The sequence below is a fragment of the Melanostigma gelatinosum genome (genome assembly GCF_949748355.1).
Source record: "Melanostigma gelatinosum genome assembly, chromosome: 14".
Lineage (NCBI taxonomy): Eukaryota > Metazoa > Chordata > Actinopteri > Perciformes > Zoarcidae > Melanostigma > Melanostigma gelatinosum.
In genome coordinates, this window is record NC_136647.1 from 16159790 (window position 1) to 16185546 (window position 25757).

Consider the following 25757-nt stretch of genomic DNA (forward strand, 5'->3'; position numbering starts at 1 on the left):
AATTTTTTATTTCTTTATTTTTTTTAAATGCTATGTGTCCACTGATTTAGAAGAGCAATAAGCCACTTTCACCTTCAGTGGCTTAGTGCTTAATTAAATGACAAATCGGAGGATTGGTTTGCAGATTGCCTGAATTGACGTCAATTGGATTGGTTAGGTGACAGAGGCAGGCTCCGCCCCCCTGTGGGCCAAGGTAGAGCGTGCGGAGAGAGAGGGAGGCGGGAGCAAGGGGGCTGAGCTGATCCCACGTGTGACGCTTTCATTCCCGGCTCAGTAATATTCTCATAGCGGGGCTTTGCATATCTCCTGCCCGTATCTGTGTGTGTCTGTCACTGTTACTGTAGTCACAGCCTATAGTTTGAAATAGATATGGAAGGAGACGGGAGTCAAGCCACATCCGGAAGCCTAAATGATTCACAACATGACCCGGGGTAAGAATCTTTCTCAATGTATTCCTAAAGGTACTCTGCTTTTTGCTTTCACGTTAACATCTTAGACAGGACTTCGACTGCCGTGTGCCGTCTCTACAGTACGCACTTAAACCGTGCACGGGTCCGTTTCCACATTCAGTTGAAAGCCCCCTCAGCTTTGTAGCGAGAGTGTCCTGCCCCCTCCCACCTTTTTTTATGTCGCTAGACTATAAATACTAAGCGCGAATGTGTTTCCATAGTCTTCCTTTATCCTTTAAGGTCGCTTTTAGAAGTAGTTAGTCGTCAAAATGGCCGAACTGACATCTGGACTCACTTCTGTTGTGTTTTCCCCTTACAGTAAAATGTTTATCGGTGGCCTCAGCTGGCAAACCTCACCAGGTGAGAGACTGTTATTCTCTTTTTACACCGTGTCCCGGTATTTTCTTGTTGTTTTGTCTTCTTCTTGTCGCTGTGACTGTGTGCTCGTTGTGGCGGGTGTATGTGCGAATGTGCACCGTGCAGCAGTGCACTGTATGGGATGTCTCACTAGTGTGTGTGTGTGTGTGTGTGTGTGTGTGTGTGTGTGCACGATGTTATATTTGATCTCCGTCCAGCTGAAGTCCTCTATTCGACCCCTATGCGCATCGCGGGGTGTTTGTGTGTGTGTGTGTGTGTGGTTGAAATGACAACCGCATGCCCATATGCTTTCTGTCAAATGACCCGACATGTTTTTTTTCTCTATTCACAGACAGCCTTAGAGACTATTTTAGTAAATTTGGAGAAATAAGAGAATGTATGGTGATGAGAGACCCCACGACAAAACGCTCAAGGTAAATACCGGGCTCTTCCTACTTTTTTCAACCCCCCCTTCTCATCTCCAGTGCATGTGACGATATCGCTCACTTTGTCCGTGTTTCGTGTTAATCCAGCGTGTATATGTGTGTTTTTCCTGTGTCCGCGCGCGCACGTGTTCGCGTGTGTCCCCCGTGTGTGTGAGTGTGTGTGTGTGCGCGCGCGCGTGCCTGCCTGCGTGTGGTTTCACAGCAAGCCAGATAAGCTTAAATGCTCGCTGCTGTAAAGCTGCAGCCGAATGCAATTTGACATTGACTTTGTGACTGCACCGCAATGTTGGTGTGCTGTCGTCTCCCATTGTAACACACCAAATAATGATCAGCAGCCTGCTCAGTTTCTGTTCCAAATCTGCCACAGGACCTCCATCAGTTTATTTTTGTTGGATTGTTTATTACTATTATTGTAAGAATAATAAGGTCATAGGAATATTATGCCCATTGTTGTGCAGTTTTATCATGGCAAGCCACGCTATATTTCCGCTATCGTTTAGTATTTGCATGAAACATGTATTGCAATTGTGTATGTGTGTATTTCTAACATTGTTGTTCTGGTTTCTTTGTGTCTTTGTTTTGCAGAGGATTTGGGTTTGTTACGTTTACAGATGCTGCCAGTGTAGATAAAGTCTTAGCTCAACAACACCACGAATTAGACTCAAAGACGGTGAGTTCATTTTACCTCCCACTTACGTAAGTGTGTTTGTGTTTGTGCCATTGCCATCACACTGACTTTTTTTGCTGCCTGCAAGGCCTTTTGCGGTTGGACACCTCTTAAGTTAACAGGCGGTGTGGATCAAGGTCACGCATGCACGGGCTAAACGGCGGCCCCTTCAACACTTCAGCTAGGCAATAAAAACACAACTCCGGGGTGAATAATATGTGTGTTCACTTTCACTTCTCTGGTTGAATGGGGCTGACACGCCCCCCCCCCCCCCCCCCAATCCTCCCCCCCTACACACACATATCTCATGTTCCACAGAAGGGCGTGCTGTCTGTGGCCCTGCTGCCACCGCTTGTGTTTGACCCAGCAGATATTGCGTCGTATCACGCCTGATGCACTGACACCGTAAGTGTGGGAAACCAGCACTTCCCCCATGAAATAGCGGCACGACGTCTTAAAAAAAAAAAGCTAAACTAAAAGCAGAATTAAACAACTTTGTGAACAACAAGCATGTTATTCAAACTAATTGGTGACTGCATTGTAAAATAATTCTACGTGTGGCAGTGTAACGGCAATCCATGACCGTCGTAAATGTGTGTTTAGCTCAGAAAGAATCGTCTGAATTTATTCATGTGGACAAGGCAGTTGATCCATAGACATCCACGTGTGTCCCACGAAGAACTCTGAACCGCTGTGGGTTCTACTTGCCCTTTTTGAAATTTGTCAGTCGATGAATCATGAAAGATGCAACTCACTTTCTCTTTGAGAGATGTCTGTAGTGATGGATTCGACGGGGTTCAGCTGATTCAGTCTGCTCGGTACCCGTGGTGATATCCAGATATGGCCGCGTGGTTTTGGAAATGGAATCGTACTGTTGTGCTACCTTCGGCTGAAGGCAACTCCGGATGGAGGAATACAAAGGGATTGTAGTCAAAGGGCACTCTGGAACCTGTGTAGGATATGGCAAAGGGATTTGTTGTCCATTTTAATCACATTCTTGAGCTCCGGTGTCATTGGTTGAAAGCTAAAAAAGGCTATTTTGTTGGACAGTGGATTTTATTTTATTTTCCCAGTGATTCGGCTCCTCTTTTTTTTATTATTATTATTATTATTATTATTATTATTATTATTATTGTTATTATTGTGAGGGAGCTGTGAGGTTTCCACAACCGCTCAGTGATGGTGTATGTGATTAGTATTTATACTGGTCTTAAAATGAGTTATTTAACATCGCAAACACGCATGTCAGAACACATTAAGGAGCACAGAGATGGGCATTACTAGTTTCCTCTTCCCCCATCTGATCCGATCCTTCCTGTTATGTTATTTTCAGTCTTGGGGGGGGGGGGTTCAGTGTCTCACTCAGACTTTGTGCTTCGGTGTTGGTGTATGTTATGGCGGGTCGGTGAATAGAGGAGACGAGGTTGTTGGCTGTGAAAGGACCAATAAATACGCGGCTGCAAACGGCGAGTACGTAGGAGCGGGTTATGACTCAAAACGTGCTTTTGATGCAGAATACGGAGCAGTTTGGTAAACTTCAAGGTTGACATTTGAAATAAACTTGACTTTTGTGATATGTGTCTCTAATAAAAAATACACTTGCACCTGGGAGTTGTGCCCGTGCAGCTGGTCCGGTGCCTTACCCCGAAGGCACGTTGAGAGCAGTGGCAGCAGCAAACGGTTAAACCCCGAGCATTCGAAAATGATTCCGTTAAGATCTTCGTTGGACTTAATGACCTCATGCTCATAGTCACTGCCACGTCGATGTTTCAACTGAATTATTGATTGCAAAATATATATTTTTTTCACCCGTAAGATAAAGGACGTTCTCGTGGGTAAAGTTGGCAAACTTTCACCGGCAGCTCCTACATATTATCCTTATCAAAATGTAGAATATTCTAAATCTTACGTATTTGTGCCGGAGCTAAAACACAGTTTTTTTTTTTTTCTCTCCGTGTTACATCCGTAGAAAGATACAGAACGGTTTGCAGCTACAGATGCGTACGTAAACAATCGCGTCGTCGGCTGTAGGTCGTATTTGGCAGACTTGTGTCACACTCTTCGGCTCTGACAGAGCCTCACCCTGAGAAGTGAGCGCTGACATTCGGAAGTCTCTCCGAATTGTGGCCTTAGTGCACAGGCGTAGCAAAGTCCTCCACACTTCTGTCACATCTGTCCTCTTCTAATTGGCAAGTCACTCGAGGCTTGTTGCGGTACCTTTTCCCCTTTTCATAATATTTTTCGTTACCTCTGTCAGGTAGTATCCTTCCTTAAAAAAAAACAATCTGTATGTTGTGGAAGGGGATTTTCATTCCACACTAGTTGAGGTATTTTTGGGGGCTTTTTATTTATTTTGTAGCCTTTTATTAGATGGCAGACAGGAAATGAAGGGTGAGAGAGGCCTGGCCGGACTCCATCATTGGGGCGTGGTGTTAACATGGTCGGCGTCAAAGGATGCCTCGAATACATACGTTTTAATGACTATTAACATCATCATATTGGACGTTGACTTTTACACAGTCTGTATTCATAAAGATGTGGAGCCAAGTGAGATTTGCAATCCTGTCTGATGTTAATGAAACAATTCTTTTTAATATGATTTATTCGCTCTGTTGCCAGGCGGTTTTGTCTCAACACCCTCAAACCTGAAATATATGAACAATACTATAATACTCCTGTTATTATAACCAATGGCTTCGTCATAATAAACAACAAAGTGAAGCTTTTTTGTTTGCTTGACATTCTTATAATCGGATGAGTGTTTGACAGTCAAAGTGAAATACCAAAGATCCTGCTCAAATAGATGCAGAAATTGATATTTCCTAGCTGCTAATGTGCTGCTGTTTATCCGTTCGGGGTGCGATAGAAGATTACAGACCTAAGGCAGCCGTCTGTGTCGTTCTCCTCACTATTAGTCACTGAGCTGTATCCGCCGCGCCGTCGTATACATCTTACCGCTCGCACTATCAAGATGGCACCGCATTAGGATCTGTCATATCTCTCTTTTTTTTTTTTTTTTATAAAGTTGCTCAGCGCGAGTGAAAAGGACCGGCACCCGGTCCGGCGGATGCGGCCGGTTCTTGATGCGCTTGCAGATGTCGGTTCGATACGAGCCGCCCACTTTCAGCAGTGCTTGAATGAATCCTCGGCAGCAGTTTTCTGTCCTCGGTAACCTTGAAGGGCGCGAGTAGCTGGAGGTACTGCGACTGTGAACAAGTTGAGTCATAGGATTCGCACAAGGGGAAAGTGGAAATCATATCTAATTTCCGTTTTTGTTTCCTTGTTTGTTCGTCTCATTTTATCTATTTTTTAAATATAGATGCCTGAATTAAACTAACGTGGCTGACTGACAAACGCGCACAAAGAATAGTCATTATCATGAAGTAATATAATAAACATTATCATGAAGTAATATTCGTTAAAAAGCAAACACAAAAAGAGGCATTTCTTGCTTCGATTACATTGATGTTCTCATTATTTTAGCCCCAACTTCTCCCTGAAAGAGCTATAGAATCAAACGTAGCATCCACAAAAATGCCAGGATGTGAAATTACGTGCACACAGTCAAAGCCTTCCTCTTATTCTTTATTAGTGTTTTCTTTTTATTCATTTATATTTTTCCAAGCGTGCGCTCAGCCTTTTGTCCGGTTATGAAAACACCCAGACCGGGATGAATGTGAATGAGACATATGGGGAAGCGCAGCCTGGGGCTTCAAAACACACATGCTGGTAATTCAGAACATATTTACCATTTTTCATGATGCTTTTGTGCAAGTTTTTGGGAAAAATGTGAGCCGCAGCATCTGTTCCCGAAGACGCTTCGAGAGGCAGGTCGGCATGAACAAGGGGAGATCACATGGAACACGATTTAGCGTTTGAGAAGTAACAGTTGAGAGCTCAACAAGGCAGCAGAGTGATTCCAGGTTGGCGCTTTTTTGTGTTGTTTTATGTAAAGCGGTTATATGGGAAAAGAAAAATGGGTAAAAAGTCTTTAGGGACCTACAAAAGGTTATGTTTGAATGCAAAATGTGAATTTATCACGACCACGTGATACCGTTCATTTTACTTTAAACGGCAAAGGTTTCAATCTAACTTACTGCAACCTGTAAAACCCACAAACATCTATGAATGTTGCTGAATGAGCCCAGGTCGATGCCTACTATGCAAGAGGACAGCAGTAGAATAAGGCATGGATAAACAGCTGTTTTTGGGCAGATCTAAATCCTATCTGGTGGGATTTTGGAAGTAAAGTCAAATCAGCGAGCTAAACTCCGACTTGCCCTTGTTTAAGTGTAGCAGGTGCTCCGTCTCCTGCAGTTAATTATGGCTGAAGGCGTTATTAGTTCAAGCTGTATCTGTCTTCTGTCGGTACGCGCAGAATATCAGATGTTTGTCAGGGTGTTAATGTAATATCTTGTGTAACACCAGCCGACTCCGGATCACACTCATAATGGCGTTGCATATTTTCTTCAGTAAAATGAAAAGAAGAAAAAATAAAAAAGATTTCCTCGTGTCGGGCGAGCTTTGGAAACATTCTCATTATTGGTTCGACGAGCGTAACGAACTGCCTTGTCTGCGTGGCGTTATCCCGCCGCAAAAAATATACCCAAACAAAAATCGGTAAAGATCGACAGCACAGATATGAAACATTTACGTTTTAATTTCTTGTCTATTTGGTATCGCGCAGGCACACCTGTGGACCCGCTCTCGCTCTTAAGTTTGGGGGGGGGGGGGGGGGGGGAGCTGCAATCTTTGATGAGCCTTTTTGTCTCCCTTTTAGCTTTAACACCGCACCATCGTGCTACTGTCGATACGTCTTAAGAGAGAGGAGGAGAGTTTACCCAGGAGCCACATTAATATGTGAAATCCTTTTTTTAAATATGTGTGTGTGTGTATATGTGTATATATATATATATGTGTGAACTTAAGATAGGCTGTTTCTCAGCCCTGATCTCCCACAGTTTCATGCAGAAGCGGCCCACAGAGACTCTGTCGTAAAAAAAAAAAAGGTTGTGGAAGATGGAGAGGGGATTCCTCTCGGTCTGTTCTCATCCGTTATGTCGACATATCGGGCCGTATGATGTTGTGAGGAAACCTGCGTGAGATCGTGTGTCATCATATAAGAAAGGTGCGCCGACACTGTTAATGAGAAAAGGTCTGATGTACAGCCACTTCACCAGCAGGGCGTCTTTAGCGCGTCACTGCTCACACTCCTGTGCGCCGCATGAACTCAGCTGTGTAAACTCGGATGTGAGATAGCCGCGTTGTGAAAGGCAAACATACCGTACTTGCGGGGGCCCTTGACAATGACATCACTTTAGAGGCTGTCAGTCAATTGCACATAAGAGGTGCCGCTACCATTAGATGGTGAAAGAAATCTAATCAATGGAAAGAAACAGACGGTACTAAGCATACCCTTATTACCCGGAAGAATAGCAATATTTAATTTCTCAATAAGAACAGGCGTAGTGCAGTGACATTCGCAGTAGTAACCAGGTTTTCTAAGTTACATATAAACATCAAATCATATCCTCACCTGTGTGCAGCTGTCTTGATTTACTGCTGTCTTTAAATACCTGGAAAAGGTGTTTGCACGCCACAGTTTCCTGGTTTCTGTTTGAGCTCTCCAGGTAGCATATCCTTATCCAGGTTTCCGCAAAAGCTGGGAAAGATTTGCAAAACATGTATAACAGGTTCCTCCAAAATCCCCATCGTGCGCGTGTAAACACACTCGGTGACATGGAATTAATCACAGGCGTGAATTGGGTCTGGCTGGAGTTTAAATTTTTTATTTTTTTTATACATAGCAGTGGCTTTAGTGGCTGTTTTTCGATGACTCATGTTGATTGCGATTGACCCTTGGCTTGACTGGAAATGATACTTGCAAAACATGCACAACACCTCGATACGTGACACACGTCGAGTTCGGCAGTTCAAGGTAGACAAACACCGGAGCTCGAAGCAACACCAGTGGGCAGCTCCGCAACATAATGAGGTGGAGGCTGCAAGAGCTGGCACACCCATTGATAGCAACGTTTCCTTTTAATAGCTGGCGCACGCAGTAACTGCATAGAATCTTAATTACTCAAAACATTAGGTGATGTATGCAAATGGCGACCCGTGTTTTCAGTTTCAGCAACCAAAAGCTGTGGTTGCCAGCCTGGCAAGAGATGCCGCCTAAATTAGGAATTCCAATATGTCATTTCCAGGGCTTAGGAAGGTTCAGTCAATATTTGTAAGACTTACTGTACTCCCTTTCAAAGCCAGAAACCAGAGAAGTGACTCTAAAACGTATGATATCATCAAGTATTTAGTCTGGAGCTCACCCTTAAACAATGAACGGGCAACTGATTTTGTAGACCGACAGAATGTTTGTTTTCTTTTTATACCCAAAAAGAGCTTTATTTTCTCTTTTTTTTAATAACGTTCTCAGTTGTGAAACTTACACTTTTTTTTAACTTGATGACATTTGAGTTTTAGCCTTCTAGTTTTTGGATTTGGGAAAGTTTTGTTCATGTTTACTCATTCTCTGGACTGTCTGAGACCATTGGAATATATATCCCGTGTGAATTCTGAAAATGGCCGTTGTTCCCTTTTTAAAGTCCTATTGCTTATTGCACCCTCACTTATAACAAAGACAACAACAATGGCCAAGTCCTTGTGTACGAGTCCAGTCGGTCCGAGTAAAGTTTATCACTCTGCTCCTCCAAATGAATTTAACGATCCCACCGACCTTCATACTTCCACAGTAGCAAACAACACACAGAAGGTGAATTCCAGGTGTTTACTTGCTCGATAGCGTCGGTTGCCCACGTTTGAGCAGCTAATCTGGCAACCAATAAAACGTAATGTTCAAAGCATATTGTTCATTCAGCTCCAAGTCGGGTTTTCTAAATATCTATGCGCCGTTTAGTTTGCATGTGCTGCCTGTGACGTCTCCACGATAGACGTTTCCTAGAGGGGGGGGGGATTAATAAAGTACTTTTACTGCTACTAGATGACAACCATAAAGCTACAGCTGGATGGGGGAGGTCTACCTTTCCGCGCCGGAGTTATGTGTCTTCAATTGATGCGTTTTTAATGTGCCTTTTGGTACACGTGTTCCCTAGAAATTGCCTTCTCTGCTTTTACATCAGCTCGTGATTCGTACACAGAATCCGCCTCGACAAACCGCAGAGTTTGCCTACACTTGTTGCCTTCAGCTGATGTAGGTGGAGACGGCACAAATGACAGTCAAAGCAATAGCAAAGTAAGGAGAAGAGTGTTTCAACCCCCCCCCCCCAACCCATTAACAAAAGTACTTTCAAGGAAACAAATTGGACCAAAACATGCAAAGTAAATCACCAACAGGTCATTTTATTTGCCATTTTGCCTTTGCTGAAATGGCAAAAAACAATTGTTTTTTAAATGTATTGATGGATGAAAACAGATACAGGTACTCTATGGGGAATTACTGAAACAAGTGCACTACCCAGGTCAGGTTGACTGATCCCAAACCTGATGATATGTGTGTTTCATCACAAAAAAAAACGTTTCAGGAAGGAAGTATGGGGTGAAACCGAGACAGCGTCGTCGCCGGTTCAAAAGTACGGCTATCCAGTGCAAAGGGCAGCGCATGCTTTAGCTCTTGGGCCTGCAGTGTGAAGGCACTTTGTACTTTTAAAACCCCACGCACATGAATATGTAAACCGAAGGGAAACAATTACTACGTCTCCCCTCCTCATGTTCCGATTTGTCAAAGGAGTCATTCATCATGCGCCGTGACCTAAAAAGGTGCTGCTACAGGATTTCTCAGAAGGATTGGTTAGTAAGTCCTCTTTGCCTAATTTGGTTGCATTGCTCCGAGTGCGATCTAAACAATCTGCAGTAGCCTCGTTTTGAACACAATTCTGTGCATATAATTGGCTCCTTTTTTTTGATAATTGTAATGTTTCCAACCGACAAACTATACGACCTCCGTGTGTTTAAGAGCTCTCATTGTGTGCGGGGAAACGGGAAGCTTTCGTCGTGAATAGAAATTCTCAGCAGGGCCGAAAAAACAATTAGTTTGCGCATTTTGTCGAAATGAGGTTTCATATGTTTTGTGTATAGGCTTAAAAAAGTAAGATACATTACCAAGTATATAGGACTTTGGAATTCAAAGCTTAATGTGTTGTCTTTGCGTGAACAGGGCCCACAAAATAATTGGGTTTGAATTGGTTGTGCCTCGGGCTAAGTGCTAAAACAAATCTTTAAATGAAATTCATTACAAGCAGGGTTGCCGTACCCAGGTGTTATTGAATTCATTTCTCATTTTGACTTGATTTAGAAAGATAACCGTAATAACCGAGACTGACGGGAAAAGATGACAATGACATTGCACATCATGGCTTCCCTTCAAACGCATTAAATCGTAGTCAGTGTCATTGGCTTAATTGATCTGTGCAGATGGCGTCTTTTTGTTCTCGTGTTGCTTAATTCACTTTCTCTCCGTTGTCTCCCGCAGCAGGGAGAGATGTCTCTTTTCTTAAATATATCCATCTGTGCTGAAGTGGTGACTTTTATGCAAGCATAGAATTGGTACTCTAACTGTGGATATTTCAGCACGTGGCAAAATACGGAGCAACATGAAACGAGATTTTTCAGGGACACAAATGAGTAATATCTTTTACATTTTCATTGGTAACCAGGCAAGGACAATTTAGGGTGACATGGCTGTTTGAGATAGTTCCTCCTCATTGTGCAAGGTTGATGAGAACCCCCCCCCCCCCCTCCCCCCATGTACCTTCCTACCAGTGAAATTAACGAGGAAGATGTAGCTAATGAGATAACAAGCACACGATGCAGAAACAGGCTGATCTGACGCATCCTCCTGGTTATTTGGCAATATCTGGAGGCGTCGGTGGCCTCAGACTCTCATTTTCTCCCTGTCATATTCAATCAGCGATTCCTGCCTAAAATAAAAGCCGCTCTGTGCTGCGACCGTGACCAGCCGAATGGGGATGCAGCGTTCAGACTTTTTCAGTCCCTAAAACCCGATAGCCAAACCTGGGCTTTGGGTATCGGCCGACACCGCGTACCGATCCGATACCAGTATTTAATGAACAATCTGAATGCCTCACTGAGTGGAAGTGACCGGGATCATTCTTTCATGTGAGAGGCAACATCAGGCCTGCATTTAAACATTAAGCGTTCCTGACTCTTTAAAACAAAATGTGACAAATGCATACATAGATGTGCATTTACTGAATTGTATTTACTGATTAAAAAAATAAATCGTGCACCAGCAACTTGCTAAACAAATCTTTAAAATGAACAGGAATTAGAATTCTTGTGTATAATGTAGAGTAGAATTGAAAAGATTAGCCTCGTTGTCGCTCCATATGCATCCCCACTGCAGAAAGATGGTGTGGCTGGGCCCCACACTAACCTTTTTCGATATATATATATATATATATATATATATATATATATATATATATATATATATATATATATATATATATATATATATATATATATATATATATATATATATACACACACACACACGCACACACCGGTACACACAGTATATATGGCCATTAATCGGTGCTTGGGTTATAAATTGGTGGAGTGAAGTGTATATTGCTTTTAACTTAAAGAGGTCTGCTGCCCCATTGACAGTCCTTACAGACTTGCCTCAGATCTCTGCACTCTGTCGAACTATTGGCTGTTGTGGACTCGGGCTTCACGTGAGGACTTTTAAAGTTCTGTTCCTGCACGGTGCATTAAAGTATTGTTTACAAACGGCGGTCAGCGGGGACAAATTGGTTTTCATAACTAATCACTGGAAATGACATTTGGCACTGTTGCTCTCCATAACCATGACACAGCGTTTCCTTAGTGAAACCTTAACCACCCTTTGTGCTCCAAAAATCCACCTTCACATGTTCTCATCACCACTTTGTTGGGCCGTTCATGTGCACTTAATTTATAATTGCAATCATTTTGACAGCTCTTGAATGCAGCTTTAGTGTTAAAAATAAATCTCCAATTCAAAAGCAGACTTTCTGTATCGCCACAGGCTGATTATGCAGCTCCTGTGAAACTTAATGGATATTATTAACATTGTCCGTAGAAAATGCCACATTTGAATACATTACGCTTTGAATATGTATTAAGATTCTCGTGTTTATTCCTGACCGCAGAGGATTTAAAAATGGGACCATGTGAACTCTGGGGGCCCTTTTGTGTGGCGCACAGTTCTGGAAATATCTTCTTTTTTTTTAATATCGCGGCTTTTCTTTTAACAACAATTTCTTTGCTATTCTCCTGTCATCCTCAGATTGATCCTAAGGTTGCCTTTCCACGTCGCGCCCAGCCTAAGGTAAGAATAAATTGGCCACTAACCTGCTCAGAGAAAATGATTATGTCTCATATCACTAGCTTACCTAATTCTGTGTGCTCCCACACAGCAGATACAGAGAGGCAGTGGTGCTCTGTGTGTTATTGTAGAGGAACAGTCCGCCTCCATTGTTCTCACCTTGTCGATGCTGTTTCACCAAAGCAATTAAAGTTAGACATATAGAGACTTAAAGGAAATGTTCAGCATGATTGAGGTTATGGAGTTCTTGTTTTGTTTTATCGTCATATTTCTTTCTGTGCCTTTTATGCTTATATTTGCATTTCATTTCTCATTACAGTTGTTTGTTTTACTGCCAAATGTTTTGAAATGTGCTATTGTTTATTGTTACAAAATGCCAGTTATTGTCTGCAATGGCGTGAATCAAGCTTGATTGTGTGTCAATGCAACGGAGCATTGGGGTGAAACCATCTTGCGACGGTAACTGGACGGGGGGGGGGGGGGTCGTGACCGACAGGAAGTGGGCTCAAGATGTTTTCCCGCCCTGTGTTGGCTGTTGTACGTCTTCGAAGGTGCACATTAATGTGATTTTCAAAATGAGAGCGAGGATCGTTGACGCCGATGAATTGCATTTACCGGCTGAATCGCGCGTCTATCGGGTTGTTTTGTCGTCGGGAGCCGAATGGCTCCGAGCGACGTTCAGTGATTAAGAAATGTCTTTTAATTGTAGCGCGTGCATGTAGAGACGGTCACAATCAGCATCGGGAAACAATGGGTGATTTAAAAAAAAAAAGAAGACAAGTCAAACTCCAATCACGGAGGAACTCGTTGCACGAGCTCCTCGTGGTGCATATTATCTTTTTCCTCCTCTTGATTACTGGTCTTTGAGCGCTTCTATTGACGATTAAATATTCAGCGCGTGCAGATGGTGCCGTGGCATAGTCGAGGGCTTTGTTGACATGCCCCCCCCCCCCCCTCACACCATCCCCCGGCTTCAGTGCACAGTACAGTGTAGCGCTATTCAATAGCTGCTATCGGAGGGTGGGGGGCCTTTTTCCACCTAAACCAGGTGGAAATCGATAATAGATTTTCTCCTTCCTGACGGATCAGAGAGAGGCATTGTTAGAGAGTTGGTCAGGTTTCAAATGAGGAATTGGCAGAGCCGGCGTTCAAAGCCAGAGCACATGGTGACTTAAGGATATCGGCATATGGTTCAGAAACTACCAGTGTTTCTCCACATTTTCTCACACGCCAAGTGTTTCGCTGCAACTTCCTCCGTTCGGAGCCCCGCTCGTGAAAGTGCAAGGTGCTATAAAACAGCTCAGATGGTTGAGTCATCCATTTTTTATTTTTTTTTCAGTGAGCAAGAAACTCCACTTGCTGTCGTGGTTATTGTTGATCTTTTTTTTTAAACAGTGCTGTACTCAATTTTTTTGTTTTTTTAGCAATGACTCAGACAAGGGAACACAATATGTCGAGCTGTCCTACCGGACTTAAACATATTTGTCATTCTACCTCTGAAATAATGCCACTATAGCATAATTCGTTGTGCCGCAAAAGCCTCGTACCGACGATTTATACAATGACTATAGGGCAGGCTTGTTAGAGAATCAAAATGGATGGATTGAATGTGGATTATTAAGGGTCTTAAAGCAATGGGATTAAGACAGATAGATTAACATTGTATGGGTTTGTACTTCATGTTCAATTGATTTAAGACTTTTTTTTTTATTTTTATTTTTTTAAATAAGCTCCATTCTGTGGTTTCCATTTAGCAAGTCCTCACTGTTTTGCATTTGCTTTCTTTTGTCCCCCTCGCTCTCCCCACCACTGTCCGCCCGCCCGGCTGCTTATGCAGCTGTTGAATAGGCTTCGGTCTTGTTTAAAGAAGCGCCGTCTTGGCAGGTGCCTCTGTGGCACGGGGCTTCAGGCGGCACATCGCCGACGCGACCAATCAGTGCTCGTTTTCTCACGGCTAACAATGACCTCGCGAGTAACCCTGGCAGTAACCCCTCCCCGCTGCCGAAACACTGCGTTGTGGTAAAACTATACAGTATGCACAGCACGTAGAGCGGCGCTGAAAACAGACAGGAAGTGAAGGTGAACACAGAGGACGTTTCACTGTAAACAACTGAAGGTGTTTGCACCGGGATGACAGGATCACAGGGGAAAAAACAACTTGTATCAGCAAGGCATGACTGACACTGCCCCCAAAACATGGACGTTTCATTTTCAAGAGACGGGCGGGAAGGAGTTTGCCAGCAGACGATCATTAGGCCGTATATAACGAGGTAGACGTCATTTAATTTAAATCTGATTTGACATGTGTGGCAAAGTCACAGGATTTGTGTAGGTACCTGCAATTCTGGAGTTTTAAAGGGAGACATTTATGTTTTTAAGGTCAGTATTATACCTGAATTGTAGGTTATTGTCATGATAAGACATGAATATGTTCTTGTATGAAAAATCACTTCCGGAGTGCGGATTTATTCTGCGTCGCCTTCTGGAACCTTGTGTACGTTAGAATTTAGTAATCTGTGTTTTTCTACCCATGTGTGGTAAAGGACACCAAGGGCAGAACACCACAGGTCCTGTCAAACAGAGAGAGCACGCTAAAGGAACGTTGCTGATGAATAATGCCACACAACTGAAGCTTATCTTAGGACTTAAATAGTGAACATTTTGCATCAGAAATGGCGGCGGCGCTTACAAGTCGCGTCGAAGGTATCATTGCAGGCTAGGCGTCAGATATTCGGGGATTAGGTCTCTTCTGTTGATGACTGACGGATGAGAGAGAAAGAAAGGCTTAGACAATAGCGATGTGATGCAAGGTGCTTCACACACATTCATCTGAGCCCCCCCCCCCCTCTCTTTCAGCCTGGCTTGAGGTCAGCCACGGCTTTATGAGATAGGCAGCTAAATGTAGCTTTTAGAATTCCAGGATTTCAACATAAATGTTTCAGCATTTCAACATTCAGTCCTTCTTGATCCACTCTATTAATAGCAGAAATAAGTTATATCTTGGAATAGATATGTTATTATGATTAAACCTGAGCTTATTCCTGAAAATAAAGATGTGAACACAAGATACAATGACATCACCTTTTTTTTTTTTTTTTTTGCCATTATATCACAACATATCTCTGCAGATCCAGACACTTCAACACACGTCTTGTGGGTCTTAGTAAGTGGTGATTGGGAGGGATTACTTTTGTATGAGTCTATTCATTGATTTCTTTGGAGAATCCTTCTGATTGTGCGCCTGATGTTCTATTTCTTATTTTCTACATTTTATCGGTGGGGTGCCTTCGCGTTAGAATTATGCGGGAAACCCTGATGGCTGAAGACTTTGTCAGGGGACAGTTTCTATAGTTCACTCATATGTTGAAAGAGTTATTGGTCACTGCAGTCATTTCTCAGTTAAGGGAAACTCTTATTAGCACGGCTACACTGAAAGAAATATGGGACAAATCAGTGTCAGTCTGTGTAAAAACGCATCAGCTGACGCTGAATGTGACGCCTTGGAAGACATTTTGAACCTTTTAACTCTGGCCAAATATTTGAGTTTATACACCAAAATGATCCAAGAGTGTTTTTAAAAGCTTAGTCCTCATTGTTTTTCTCCATATATTTTGAGCCTGTTGAGATGCTGCCGATTCTTAAAAACAAAACGACCCACATGCCTTCTTTAGTTGTGTGTGTGTGTGTGTGTGTGTGTAGAAAGTGGTACAGAAGACAGAGATGATGCTGTTTCCTCGTTTGATATTTCCCTGTAAGGTTCACACTGAAAGATGAGAACGAGTCCTGCTCTCTGTTTCCTGGAGAAATCAAAGCGACGTCTTCCGCCGACATTTTTCTGCTGGAGATTTACCACTCAACCGTCGGTGTCATTACCGCCGCTGCTTTTGTTTCCGGCCGCGGAGTCGCGCACACAACCATGGCATGTCCCAGCATGATTTTAATTGCCAGTGGGACTGTGGCCACTTCAGTGGGAGATGAGTTCTGATGGGCTTGTTATGGAAATGAAAGGAAGGAGCAGCGGCCGTTTACAGAGCTATGGGCGTAGCCCTTTTTTTTTTGTCTTGCAGGCCTCGTAAAAGGTTTTGCCGTGTAAGACGTCCCGAGCAGGTGGACGCCGTGTCTCTGGCGGTCTTTAGGACGCAGAGAGAGCACTCTTACCTGTGCACAAATGGATGCGTGCTGCGCAGAAGGCTGCTGGGTCAACACTTCCTGAAAAGTCAGTTCATCTGGTTCGCAACCACAGTTCTCCTTTCCTGAAACTTCTCGTGTTTAAAACATCGGTGAGAAGGAAGCACCGTACTAGTGCATGAGTTGAGGTAATTCAGAGATATCGGTTAAAAAAAACAACTGTCCAAGCAGTGCCCCACATTTCACTCCAGCCCCGTGACAGCTGTGACCGTGGCCTCCCTGCTCGTGGCCTGCTGTTGATACTGTTGTTAGTGTCTGTCTATGGCCAACAGCTGGAGAGCCCTCTCTGTGTCTCCTCTCTCTCACTTGATTTCTGTGTATGGCAAATTGACCAGTACTCCCACTTCCTCGGCTCGTCTTCGTCCCACACCTCGCTCTCGCTCAAGGACAGTGTTTGCTTTGTGTTCTTACCTGCAGAATAAAAAAAAAAGACTCTGTGTGTTGTGGTTCTGGAGATTTCTAGCCTTAAGTTTTAATGAAGTGTAATAATAATCCTGCATGAAGTAAATACACATTCTAATCCCGTGCCTTTGCACGGTGCGATTTAAACATGCTCTCTCACACACACACACACGACCACATGTGCACATACTGTATTAAAGAGGCACAGGTGTGCGTGTTTTTTTTCGATGCAAATTCAAAACATCATCTCTCGCTCTGTCTTCCCCTCCATGCGCTCCTCTCTTCTTTTCTTCTTCTCAGTCTTTCAGGATTACAAGGCCTTTGCGAATCCAGTCTTGCACCTTGCTCAGTTATTTGATCTAGATTTAGCATTATGATATTCCTCCTCTCAAAAGTGATCCTTATTTAAAATGACACAGCTCACTGCTGGGAAAATGAAACCTCTGTAGCTGCCAGCCCCCTTTTGAATGTCCCTGTGAGTTTATTAAAAGCACCAGCTTCCCCGTTCCAACTCGGGTCCGCGCAGCTGCGCGAGTGTGAAAGACTATTCAAGGACAAAAGTCCTCTAATGTAGGACAGAACGCCGTATCAATATCTTTGTTCGGCTTCACGGCTTGTGACAATGAGGCCTCCGAAATATTTATTACGACCGGGAAGATTATGTCTTCTTTTCAAGGCATTTCCACCGCGACAGCACGCTGAGTGGAAAAAGGTGAAAGACGGCTACGTTGCGCCCGGCTACTATCCGAAGCCTGACGTCGCATCTCGAGGCGCGTGGAGCCGGTCTTATCCCGGTCGAGAGTGGCCGAACCAAGATGTCCGACGGAAAAGATGTTCGCTGTACTTCTCCCAATAAATGCACTTTTGAACTGACACCGAACACTCCGAGACAGACGGAAGACGGCGGAAAAGTGACAAGCAAGATGATGGGAATTCAACCCCGTCACTCTCCCCACCCTCCCCCAATAAACAGATGTGCAGTCAACATAAATAAACCCCACTTTTAGATGTCCCCCCCCCCCCCCCCCCTGTGATAATGGCCACTGTGCCGGAGATGGGTTTAAATCCCGACCCGTCGGCTCCTTTTTGCTTTCAGTGGCCTCTGTGGAACTGCTCCAGAAGAAAATGGGGCCAGAGCACAGACATATGAATGACTGTTTGTTTGGTGGTCGGACACAATCGCCAACAGAGTGACCCAGTTAACGGCGAGGCCGAGTCAAAGCGATGTTTGATTCATGGGTGTTGTTTTTGTTGTGTGTTTCACACTCTCTACAATGTATCTTTTATTTCGGGCTTTCCCTCCAGTAGCTCAGCCTCAGTAGAAAGATAAATGATGTGTAATGTGAATGCTAGTGTAATTATTTTTTTAATAATTTTTTTACCACAGATAATATGAACACACACTTCCTTTGTTTGAATAATTGCCGGAGCGCCCATAAATGGAGTGCACACACGTGTGTGTGTGTGTGTGATTCTTCCTCTCTCTCCGCCGCCCTCTGTCTCCGCTCCGGTCTCCTTGGTTGCGGGTGGAGAATAATTAGGTTTTCGAGAGGATTGAGGGGTTTCTTACAATGCGTACCAATGGCAGCGGTCAGGCAGGCTCGCGCTGGCAGGCCAGAGAGGACGGAGGGCTGTGCAGGAGCCTGGCACCGCTAAACCTGATGCTGACTGACAGTAATGAGGACAGCCTGCTAGCCAGGATGAGGAGGAGAGAGCGGAGGAGAGGAAGGCATGGTCCTCCACTATAGCTCTCAAGACCTCTTATCAAAGCCTCCGCATGTGCACACACACGGCGATACAAACAACACGAGCACATCAACACCCACGTTTAATGCATACATGGCAGACCAGAGCAGAAGCATCACTGGGATGTGTTCTATCCGTCGTATTTGGCTTTACTTGTGCACCTCATAGAGAGAATCACATGAATTCTTATCCATTCAAAAGACACGTGTCATGTTGTAACAGCAGCCCTGTGACTTAAATAAACCAGTAGGCCTTCTTTATTAGTAGTCAATTATAACCAATGTTTTAATATCTATTTTGTATGTAACTGTAAAGAAGCAAAGAAATGATGGGTACCCGTGATGAAGTATCTAGCGGGACGTCGTGAGAAGAAGTGGCTTTGGTCAGCACAAACCAACAGTGACTCTGACCATTGGCCCTCCGCCGCTGCAGCCCTGTTCTGTATTAGTGCGCTGCGATTATGTGACAGGTGGATTAGCCCGCCGTCTGCAGCTTTTTTTCGGGATATGGACATCTTTTTTTTTTTCAATCTTCCTCAGTCCCTGCCCAGCAAATGTGGAAAAAGTACGGAGTCATCACCTCAGGGGGTGGCTTTGGCCGATGAGTTTATTTCAAATTCAATTTTTTTACGTTGACCTTTTTGAGATGTTTGGAAGGAATACTGGAAATGACTTCTGGTTTGATCAGGAGGACGAGTTCCATGGTGTTGTTGCACACATCACCTTGCTCTTCTCACCGCCTTCACCTCTGTGTTTCTGGTTTCAAACGCGCAGTCTGGGATTTGTTCAACAGAGTGAAATAGCCCTCCGTAGCAAGAGAGGCTCAGGTGTGTCCAGATGTCTGCAATTATATATATATATATATAAATAATCTATTTCAAAGTACATATTGTATAAAACACAATGTATCGCACACAATCATGGTCATATTCATGCACTATATATTTCGTACCATCAAGAGTTCAGATGCGGGGTTCTAAACGAGGATATAAACGAGTAGAGGTGTAATGTTTTATGAAAGGGAAATGATACAGTGTTGGTTCCCGAAATAAAAAACACAAATGGTTACTGCTGCAAGTTTGACCTTGATAGGGACGTCAGCTAGTGTTTGGGACGGATGTTCGTTTGGTTAAATACGCTGCATTTAGTACATTTTGCATTCTTTTACTCCATCAACTCCAAGAGTGAGGTTTTAAACACAATACACAGGATATAGTATATTTTTAATGATTAAAGGCGCTAATTTCCAAATTCAGGGAGGGATGGCCTCCACAGTGCTCTCAACATGGCGACTGCTGAGCCGGCGGCTAAGAGCTAACGGTGCTAAAATCGGTAACGGTGCAAACAACGAAAACGGTGCCGACGGAGCCAACGGTGTTTACCTGAGGGGGAACTGGAGGCGCTGAGCGATGTCGGCTTTCACCGCTGTAAGCGAAGCGCCGGCGATTAGCCAGCCAGCACACACACACTCACACACACACACACGGGGACTGGCATGCATGTCTGTGTCTATGTAAACAAAACAGAGAAGCTCAGATTACAACACAAGAAGCTCTGCTTAGGTAGACATTACTCTGCTGTATCTGTACATAGCAAATAGTCGTTTGCTTCTATATCAATGCTCTGAATATCAAATTTATCAGCTTTTTTCTTTCTTTTTTTTCTTTCAAGCTAAAGCCTGATCAGCTTGTGTTGGACGTGTCTGTCTGATTGGAGGATTGCCTGACTGGCTCACTGAAGTGTTCCGCCATGATTGGATGCAGTTGTCATTGTAGAGTAAGATATTGGAATCTCGCAGGCCAGATTGCTCTTTCTCACTTTGACGTTGTGTGACAGTTCATGCTCTGTAGTTTTTATGTGCTGTTGTCGGGGGTGCACCAGCCTCTCAGATTAAGAATGCTATTCCTTCAAGAAGACAAGCCTGTCAGGTTATTAGTGATGGCCGATAGCTTTTGTTGCCTTTTTTTCTGGTGCAACTGCTTGCGTGCATCACGTCGCTGTAGGGTGCAACATTACGTCCTGTTAATTAATCACAATCGTATAACTACCTCGCTGTACGTATTGTGGGTGGGGGGGTGTCACCTTCACCAAATCCAGTCTATTGTTGAGTCACTGCTCTCACGCAGCCGATAGAGCAACCCTCTAATAATAGTGACTGAGCGTGATTGGATAGACGAAACGGAAACCCATTCTGTGCTGTAATTACACATTTCAGAACTTGCGTTATTATTTGACTTGCCACTCTCGGCAGTGTGCTTTCTTTGTGCGTTTCCCCCCCGAAATATCTTCACCGGAAGGTTAGTGTTGTCACTTTGATGCATAAATGTGATGTAATTAGCAGAACGCTTTTAGAACGTCGATTCTTTGTTGTTTAATTAAAACGGGCTATTTGCTTCACTTCCCCAGATGAGTCTTGATAAAAGATTAAAAAGAAAGGTCGACAGGATATAAGTGTTCCAAGAGCATAAACATAAAACAATGTAACATATGCAAAAGTTCTGAAGTAGTTCTAATGCAAATTGCGAGTGATAAGAATCACAGGTCCACCGTTCAGCCTCTTCTCATCCTTTTTTTTTTTAATGCAATGCAAGCTGCACCTGTTGTCCCAATGTATGATTAAAAACACACGGTTTCAACGTGTTAAGGCACCGAGTCGTCGATACTGAATTACTGCATCCGAGTCAGAGCGCTAAAGAGCTTAGCTGTTCCTCCGCGCACTGCCTCGGCCCTCAGCTGTGACCTTTCCCTACTGCCCATCATTCACGATTATACTGCTGACATGTTGGCGCCTGCCAATAAGTTTTCATTGGAGGCGGTGTCAGCCACATCATATTTTGTGGTCTGGATATATTTGTGTTGTGTTTGCGTGCAGGCTCTCCCATGGTTTGTATGTTTGGTTTGGTTACGTGTGCCCGTCCCCGGAGATTAGATTTAGCATTTAATTTGACTTAGAAAATAATTAAGATGCAAACACAGTGTGGCAGCAGCAGCAGCAGAGGGGAAAGAAATACGTTGCTAAATGAGGGATATGTAACATGAATCAACAAGGTGTTTGTATGTTCTAAAATGTGTCGCCATGTGTATGGATGTGAGTGAGTATAAATAGACTAATTAAACAGTGAGTGTGCACCGAAATGTTGCACCAAATCCACATCGTGCCCGAGAGCATGACGATCGCACTACGATCGCACAACGAACGCACAACGAAATTGAACTAAAGCCGACGGGGGACACGCTGTGGAAATACAACCCGATGATTCTATGTGTGATTATCGGAGCCATTCTGACTCGTAGCTAAATTATAGTTATTGTATATGGGTGAATGTTTTTCAAATACGTTTTTTTTTTTTTTTACAGCCAGATACAACAATTCCAAATGAATAGGTCCCATGCTTAATGAAAGTCCCCAGAGTGATGTCGTTTCCAAGTGCTTCTTACACAACACACACTCCTGCGGGCGGCTCCAAGCCGAGAAGTCACGAAGATGACTTGTTATATTTGAGTGCTTTGGCTGCAAATAACAAAATGGACCTTGTAACAAAAGCAGAGGTTTTTGTGTGTCAAAAAAAAGAAAAAGCATAGAGCTACTTTGTGCGGCGGTGGCGAACAAGAGTAAGTGCACAACAGGCATGTAATTGATGTTTAATTGATGCAATAACAGTAGTGATTATAGACAGACAACATGTCTTTATACATTTTTCCCTAACAATAGAAATAAAGCCTCGGCGAGATACTGTTTGCACTGGATGTGGGACGGTGCTAATTATCTTCACAGAATACCAAACCGTAATGTAATAATCCATATCCTCCGCACTCTCCGTCACTTGGTGACTCAGAGTCTGTTGGAGACCGTGACCTTGTCTCTCAGTCTGACTACACCACCCACTCTGCAGATGACAAACCAATATTTTTCCTTTTTAACCAAAGGAAATGTTTACTACAATTTAAGGTAGGAGTTAGACGCTCTCCAGTTAATTGAAGACAACGCATAACTGAAGTAATTTCTGGATTACATTATCCACTCTCAGGAATTATTGACGTCAGCTTGGCTGTTCAACAGATTTGATTCATTGTTCAATAATTCCCGTACAATTAATCCTACTTAGAATTGGATATCATATGTGTCAGCTGCACATTTTCAATAATTCCAACTCTGCACCTCCACAGACATCAACCGTTCTGCTCTCTTCAGAAGGTTTCGGACTGTCATTCACGGAGGGGAAACTGTCTTTGCCACATGGTGGTGGGGGGGGGGTAGCTCGCTGCTTTTAAAGGGAATGAGCGGACCTAATTTAATTGACTGATTGACGCCGGCCCCCAACACATCTACTGTTAATTCATTCCCTCTAATCCAACCTCTTTTGCGACCGCACCGCAGGTGTGCCGTCGCCGGTGCTCCAGCAACTTTGGTCGCAGAAAATTACCAAAAAAAGCGTGTTTCTCACACCTACGTGCTCTACATGTGGTGGCGGCGTGAATGTACACCGCTGCATGTGCTCGCGCCTCATCAAAAGGAGACCCCCCTTGTGACACTCTGCAGGGAAAAAGCAAAAATCAACCCCCCCCCCCTGTCTGTTTCACGACTGCAGAGTAGTGCAGAATGTGACAGAGGTAGTAATGCACCAGCAGGTCAAGTCCGGCGTGTAACAATTATTTTGTGACTTCATTTCCCCCCCCCCCGTGTTATCATACAACAATGAAAAGTGTTGACAGATTCATTTCCATGCTGCTACCGCCCAAGACCGTTTTGTGATTTCTTAATTGATAGCTACATGCCGCAATTTTACAGCACGAGGCACTTTTTATAGCACTTTTAATTGGTCCAACTTTGACCTTCTGTTCGCTTTGCATTTATATTGCTCCAAATTATTTTCACCTTCTTTCCTCATTAGCGTTTGTCAAATGAATATGGGCATTTACAACATATTCATCCATACATGCACTGTATGAAATATGGAGAGACTCGAATGAATTGATAACGGTCTGTTACATTAGTTGTTCAGTTGATTACATGTAGTTAAACATTCTGTGAAATTAATGTGGTGCGTTTTGACCCCACGGAGAGTTTTCTAGGAAAGAACTTGCACAACATAGAAAAATATAAAATAAGTCGGTTAAAATACCTCAATGAGGCTGAAACATCCACTTAGTGGACTAATTGACTGAGAGGGGAAGCCCTTCCATACGTCATTAAGAAATACAGGTGCATGATGACTATGCACTCATATAAATCCTTCGCTTGGAACTAGTTAATCTCTCGTTTAATATAGAGCAGATGTGTGCATTGGTGAATGAACAAACAGCAATCTCAATAGACGAGGGGTGCAGTATTCATCTGGACTTCATGCAATGCATTCATATTTAATTGGTTTTCCAACATGTGTCACATGCACGTCATCTTAAGCCAAACAATTCTTCAACTTCTGAGACATTAAGCTGTAGCCTCCGGGTCTGACAAGTGCAGAAGTTGGGGGCGACTCTCTGGTTGGAAAAGGAAGCCCGGTTCTATAGACGTCTATGAGAAAATGCCCCTACTTCTCCCTTTTATTTATTCCCTCAGGTAACATTGTAAACATGAGTTTATGGTCTCGATAGCTCGTCTTTTATCATATATCATGATGGGCATTTAGTAAATTATAAACCAAGATGGCGATAGCTTCGAAATGGCAGTCCACAAACCGGCGGTGGACGTCACAGTGACTACGTCCACTTCCTTTTCTACGTCGGGCTTTAGGCTGGACTTTTGCTGGGTGACCACCACAGAAAGGACACATTGGGTGTATACAGTAATACTGTGGATCACTTTGCTCCTTGGACAATTTGCATCCCATGTGAATCTTGCTTCAAGTACATTTCCAGTTCACTCAACACCAGAGGAGAGGAGAGGAGAGAGGCATGAAATGACTCCCGCCAGTAAAACAGAGTGACAATTCATTGTGACTGGAAAAGCAGACTGACCAGAGCAGTAAAAAGCCTTCATGTTTGATGCAGTTCTCTGCCACTAAAGTTGACCCGTCGGTATCTTTTGAGTGGCAGCAGGTCGTCTGTAAACCCAAGTGTGCTCGCCCTGATCTTCAAACTGACCGAACACGGGGCCTCGTCCAGAGACCGTCTCTCTCTTCTCACCTTGATAACGGCGCACGTGTGAAAATAATTCAACCAAGAAAGAAGTAATCATTTTTTAAACTTGGCTGGCGGCGCTAAAAGTTTTTTATTTTTCCACAGAGATTTGAAGTGGCAAGTCACGTCGCCTGGAGCGCCTCATTTGCATAAAGTAGACAGGACCTTCACTGGTGATTAAAAACAGCAAACACCAGCATCTATGAATACATTAGAAGTAAATAGTGGCAAAGAGTTCATTGACATTATTGGTAGCTATATGTGGCGCCACTTAATGAGCCCCCCCCCCCATGTCACTCCGGAGAGAGGACAGTTGGTACACGGAAAGTGGAAATTCAGAAAAATGAACAGGCGACAGAGTTTGTACTTTGACCTCCGTTGGCCTTCATTCTATTCCCCGTCTGTCGGGTGTAGCGGTAGTTGTGCCGTCTCTCTCTGTGCGTCTCTCCGTCCGTCTCATCCGTCCACCCTCCTTGCGGTGTTGGAGTCTTTATCTGCTTGGTTGACTTTATAACTGTAACACTAGCTTCATTTCCTTACCTGCTTAATTGAAATTCACATCTCTTTCTCCTCATGCGTCTCGCTGGTGTGTGTGTGCGTATTTGTGGGGCGGATATTAGTGGAGATGTATTTTCATTCTGAAAGTGGCAGGTGATGGACAGGATCTCACAGACAATGCCCTCCCCCCCCCCCCCCCTCTCCCCTCAATCTTTTTGTCTGCTGCACCTGTCTTTCAGATACCTTTCAACCTTGTCTCTTTCTTTTGCTCTCTCTATTCCCAGTTCCCTCTTTTTCCCCCCGGATTGCCTCGGCTTGATAAATCTGCTGCTAAATTTAGAGACATATTTCTCAAAGACACCCCGGACTAGAAAGAGAGGAGGCTGCAGACAAAATGGCCTCTCTAATCCGTGTTTATCACCTTTTATTCATCTCTTTGAAAAACGCCGGGGAGTCACAGAAATCCCCTTCCCTCTTTTGTCTCACCGTTGCCGGCATAACTTTCCTTCTATCCTCCCATTAAATGTCAGTGACCACATT

General features: G+C 43.8%; 1 protein-coding gene across 9 annotated transcripts in view; it reads left to right on the forward strand.

Moving 5' to 3' along the window:
- Window positions 1-303: 303 nt before the first annotated feature.
- The window catches only part of LOC306787691 (RNA-binding protein Musashi homolog 2), a 218196-nt gene continuing 192742 nt past the window's right edge, over window positions 304-25757 (forward strand). For all 9 annotated transcript variants that reach the window (XM_079282911.1, XM_079282912.1, XM_079282910.1 and 6 more), the window contains exons 1-5: window positions 304-431; window positions 769-809; window positions 1159-1240; window positions 1838-1922; window positions 12226-12267. In XM_079282911.1, coding sequence (XP_079139037.1) covers window positions 370-431; window positions 769-809; window positions 1159-1240; window positions 1838-1922; window positions 12226-12267 — 312 coding nt within the window. In that variant the 5' untranslated portion in view covers window positions 304-369. The remainder of the gene's footprint in view (window positions 432-768; window positions 810-1158; window positions 1241-1837; window positions 1923-12225; window positions 12268-25757) is intronic.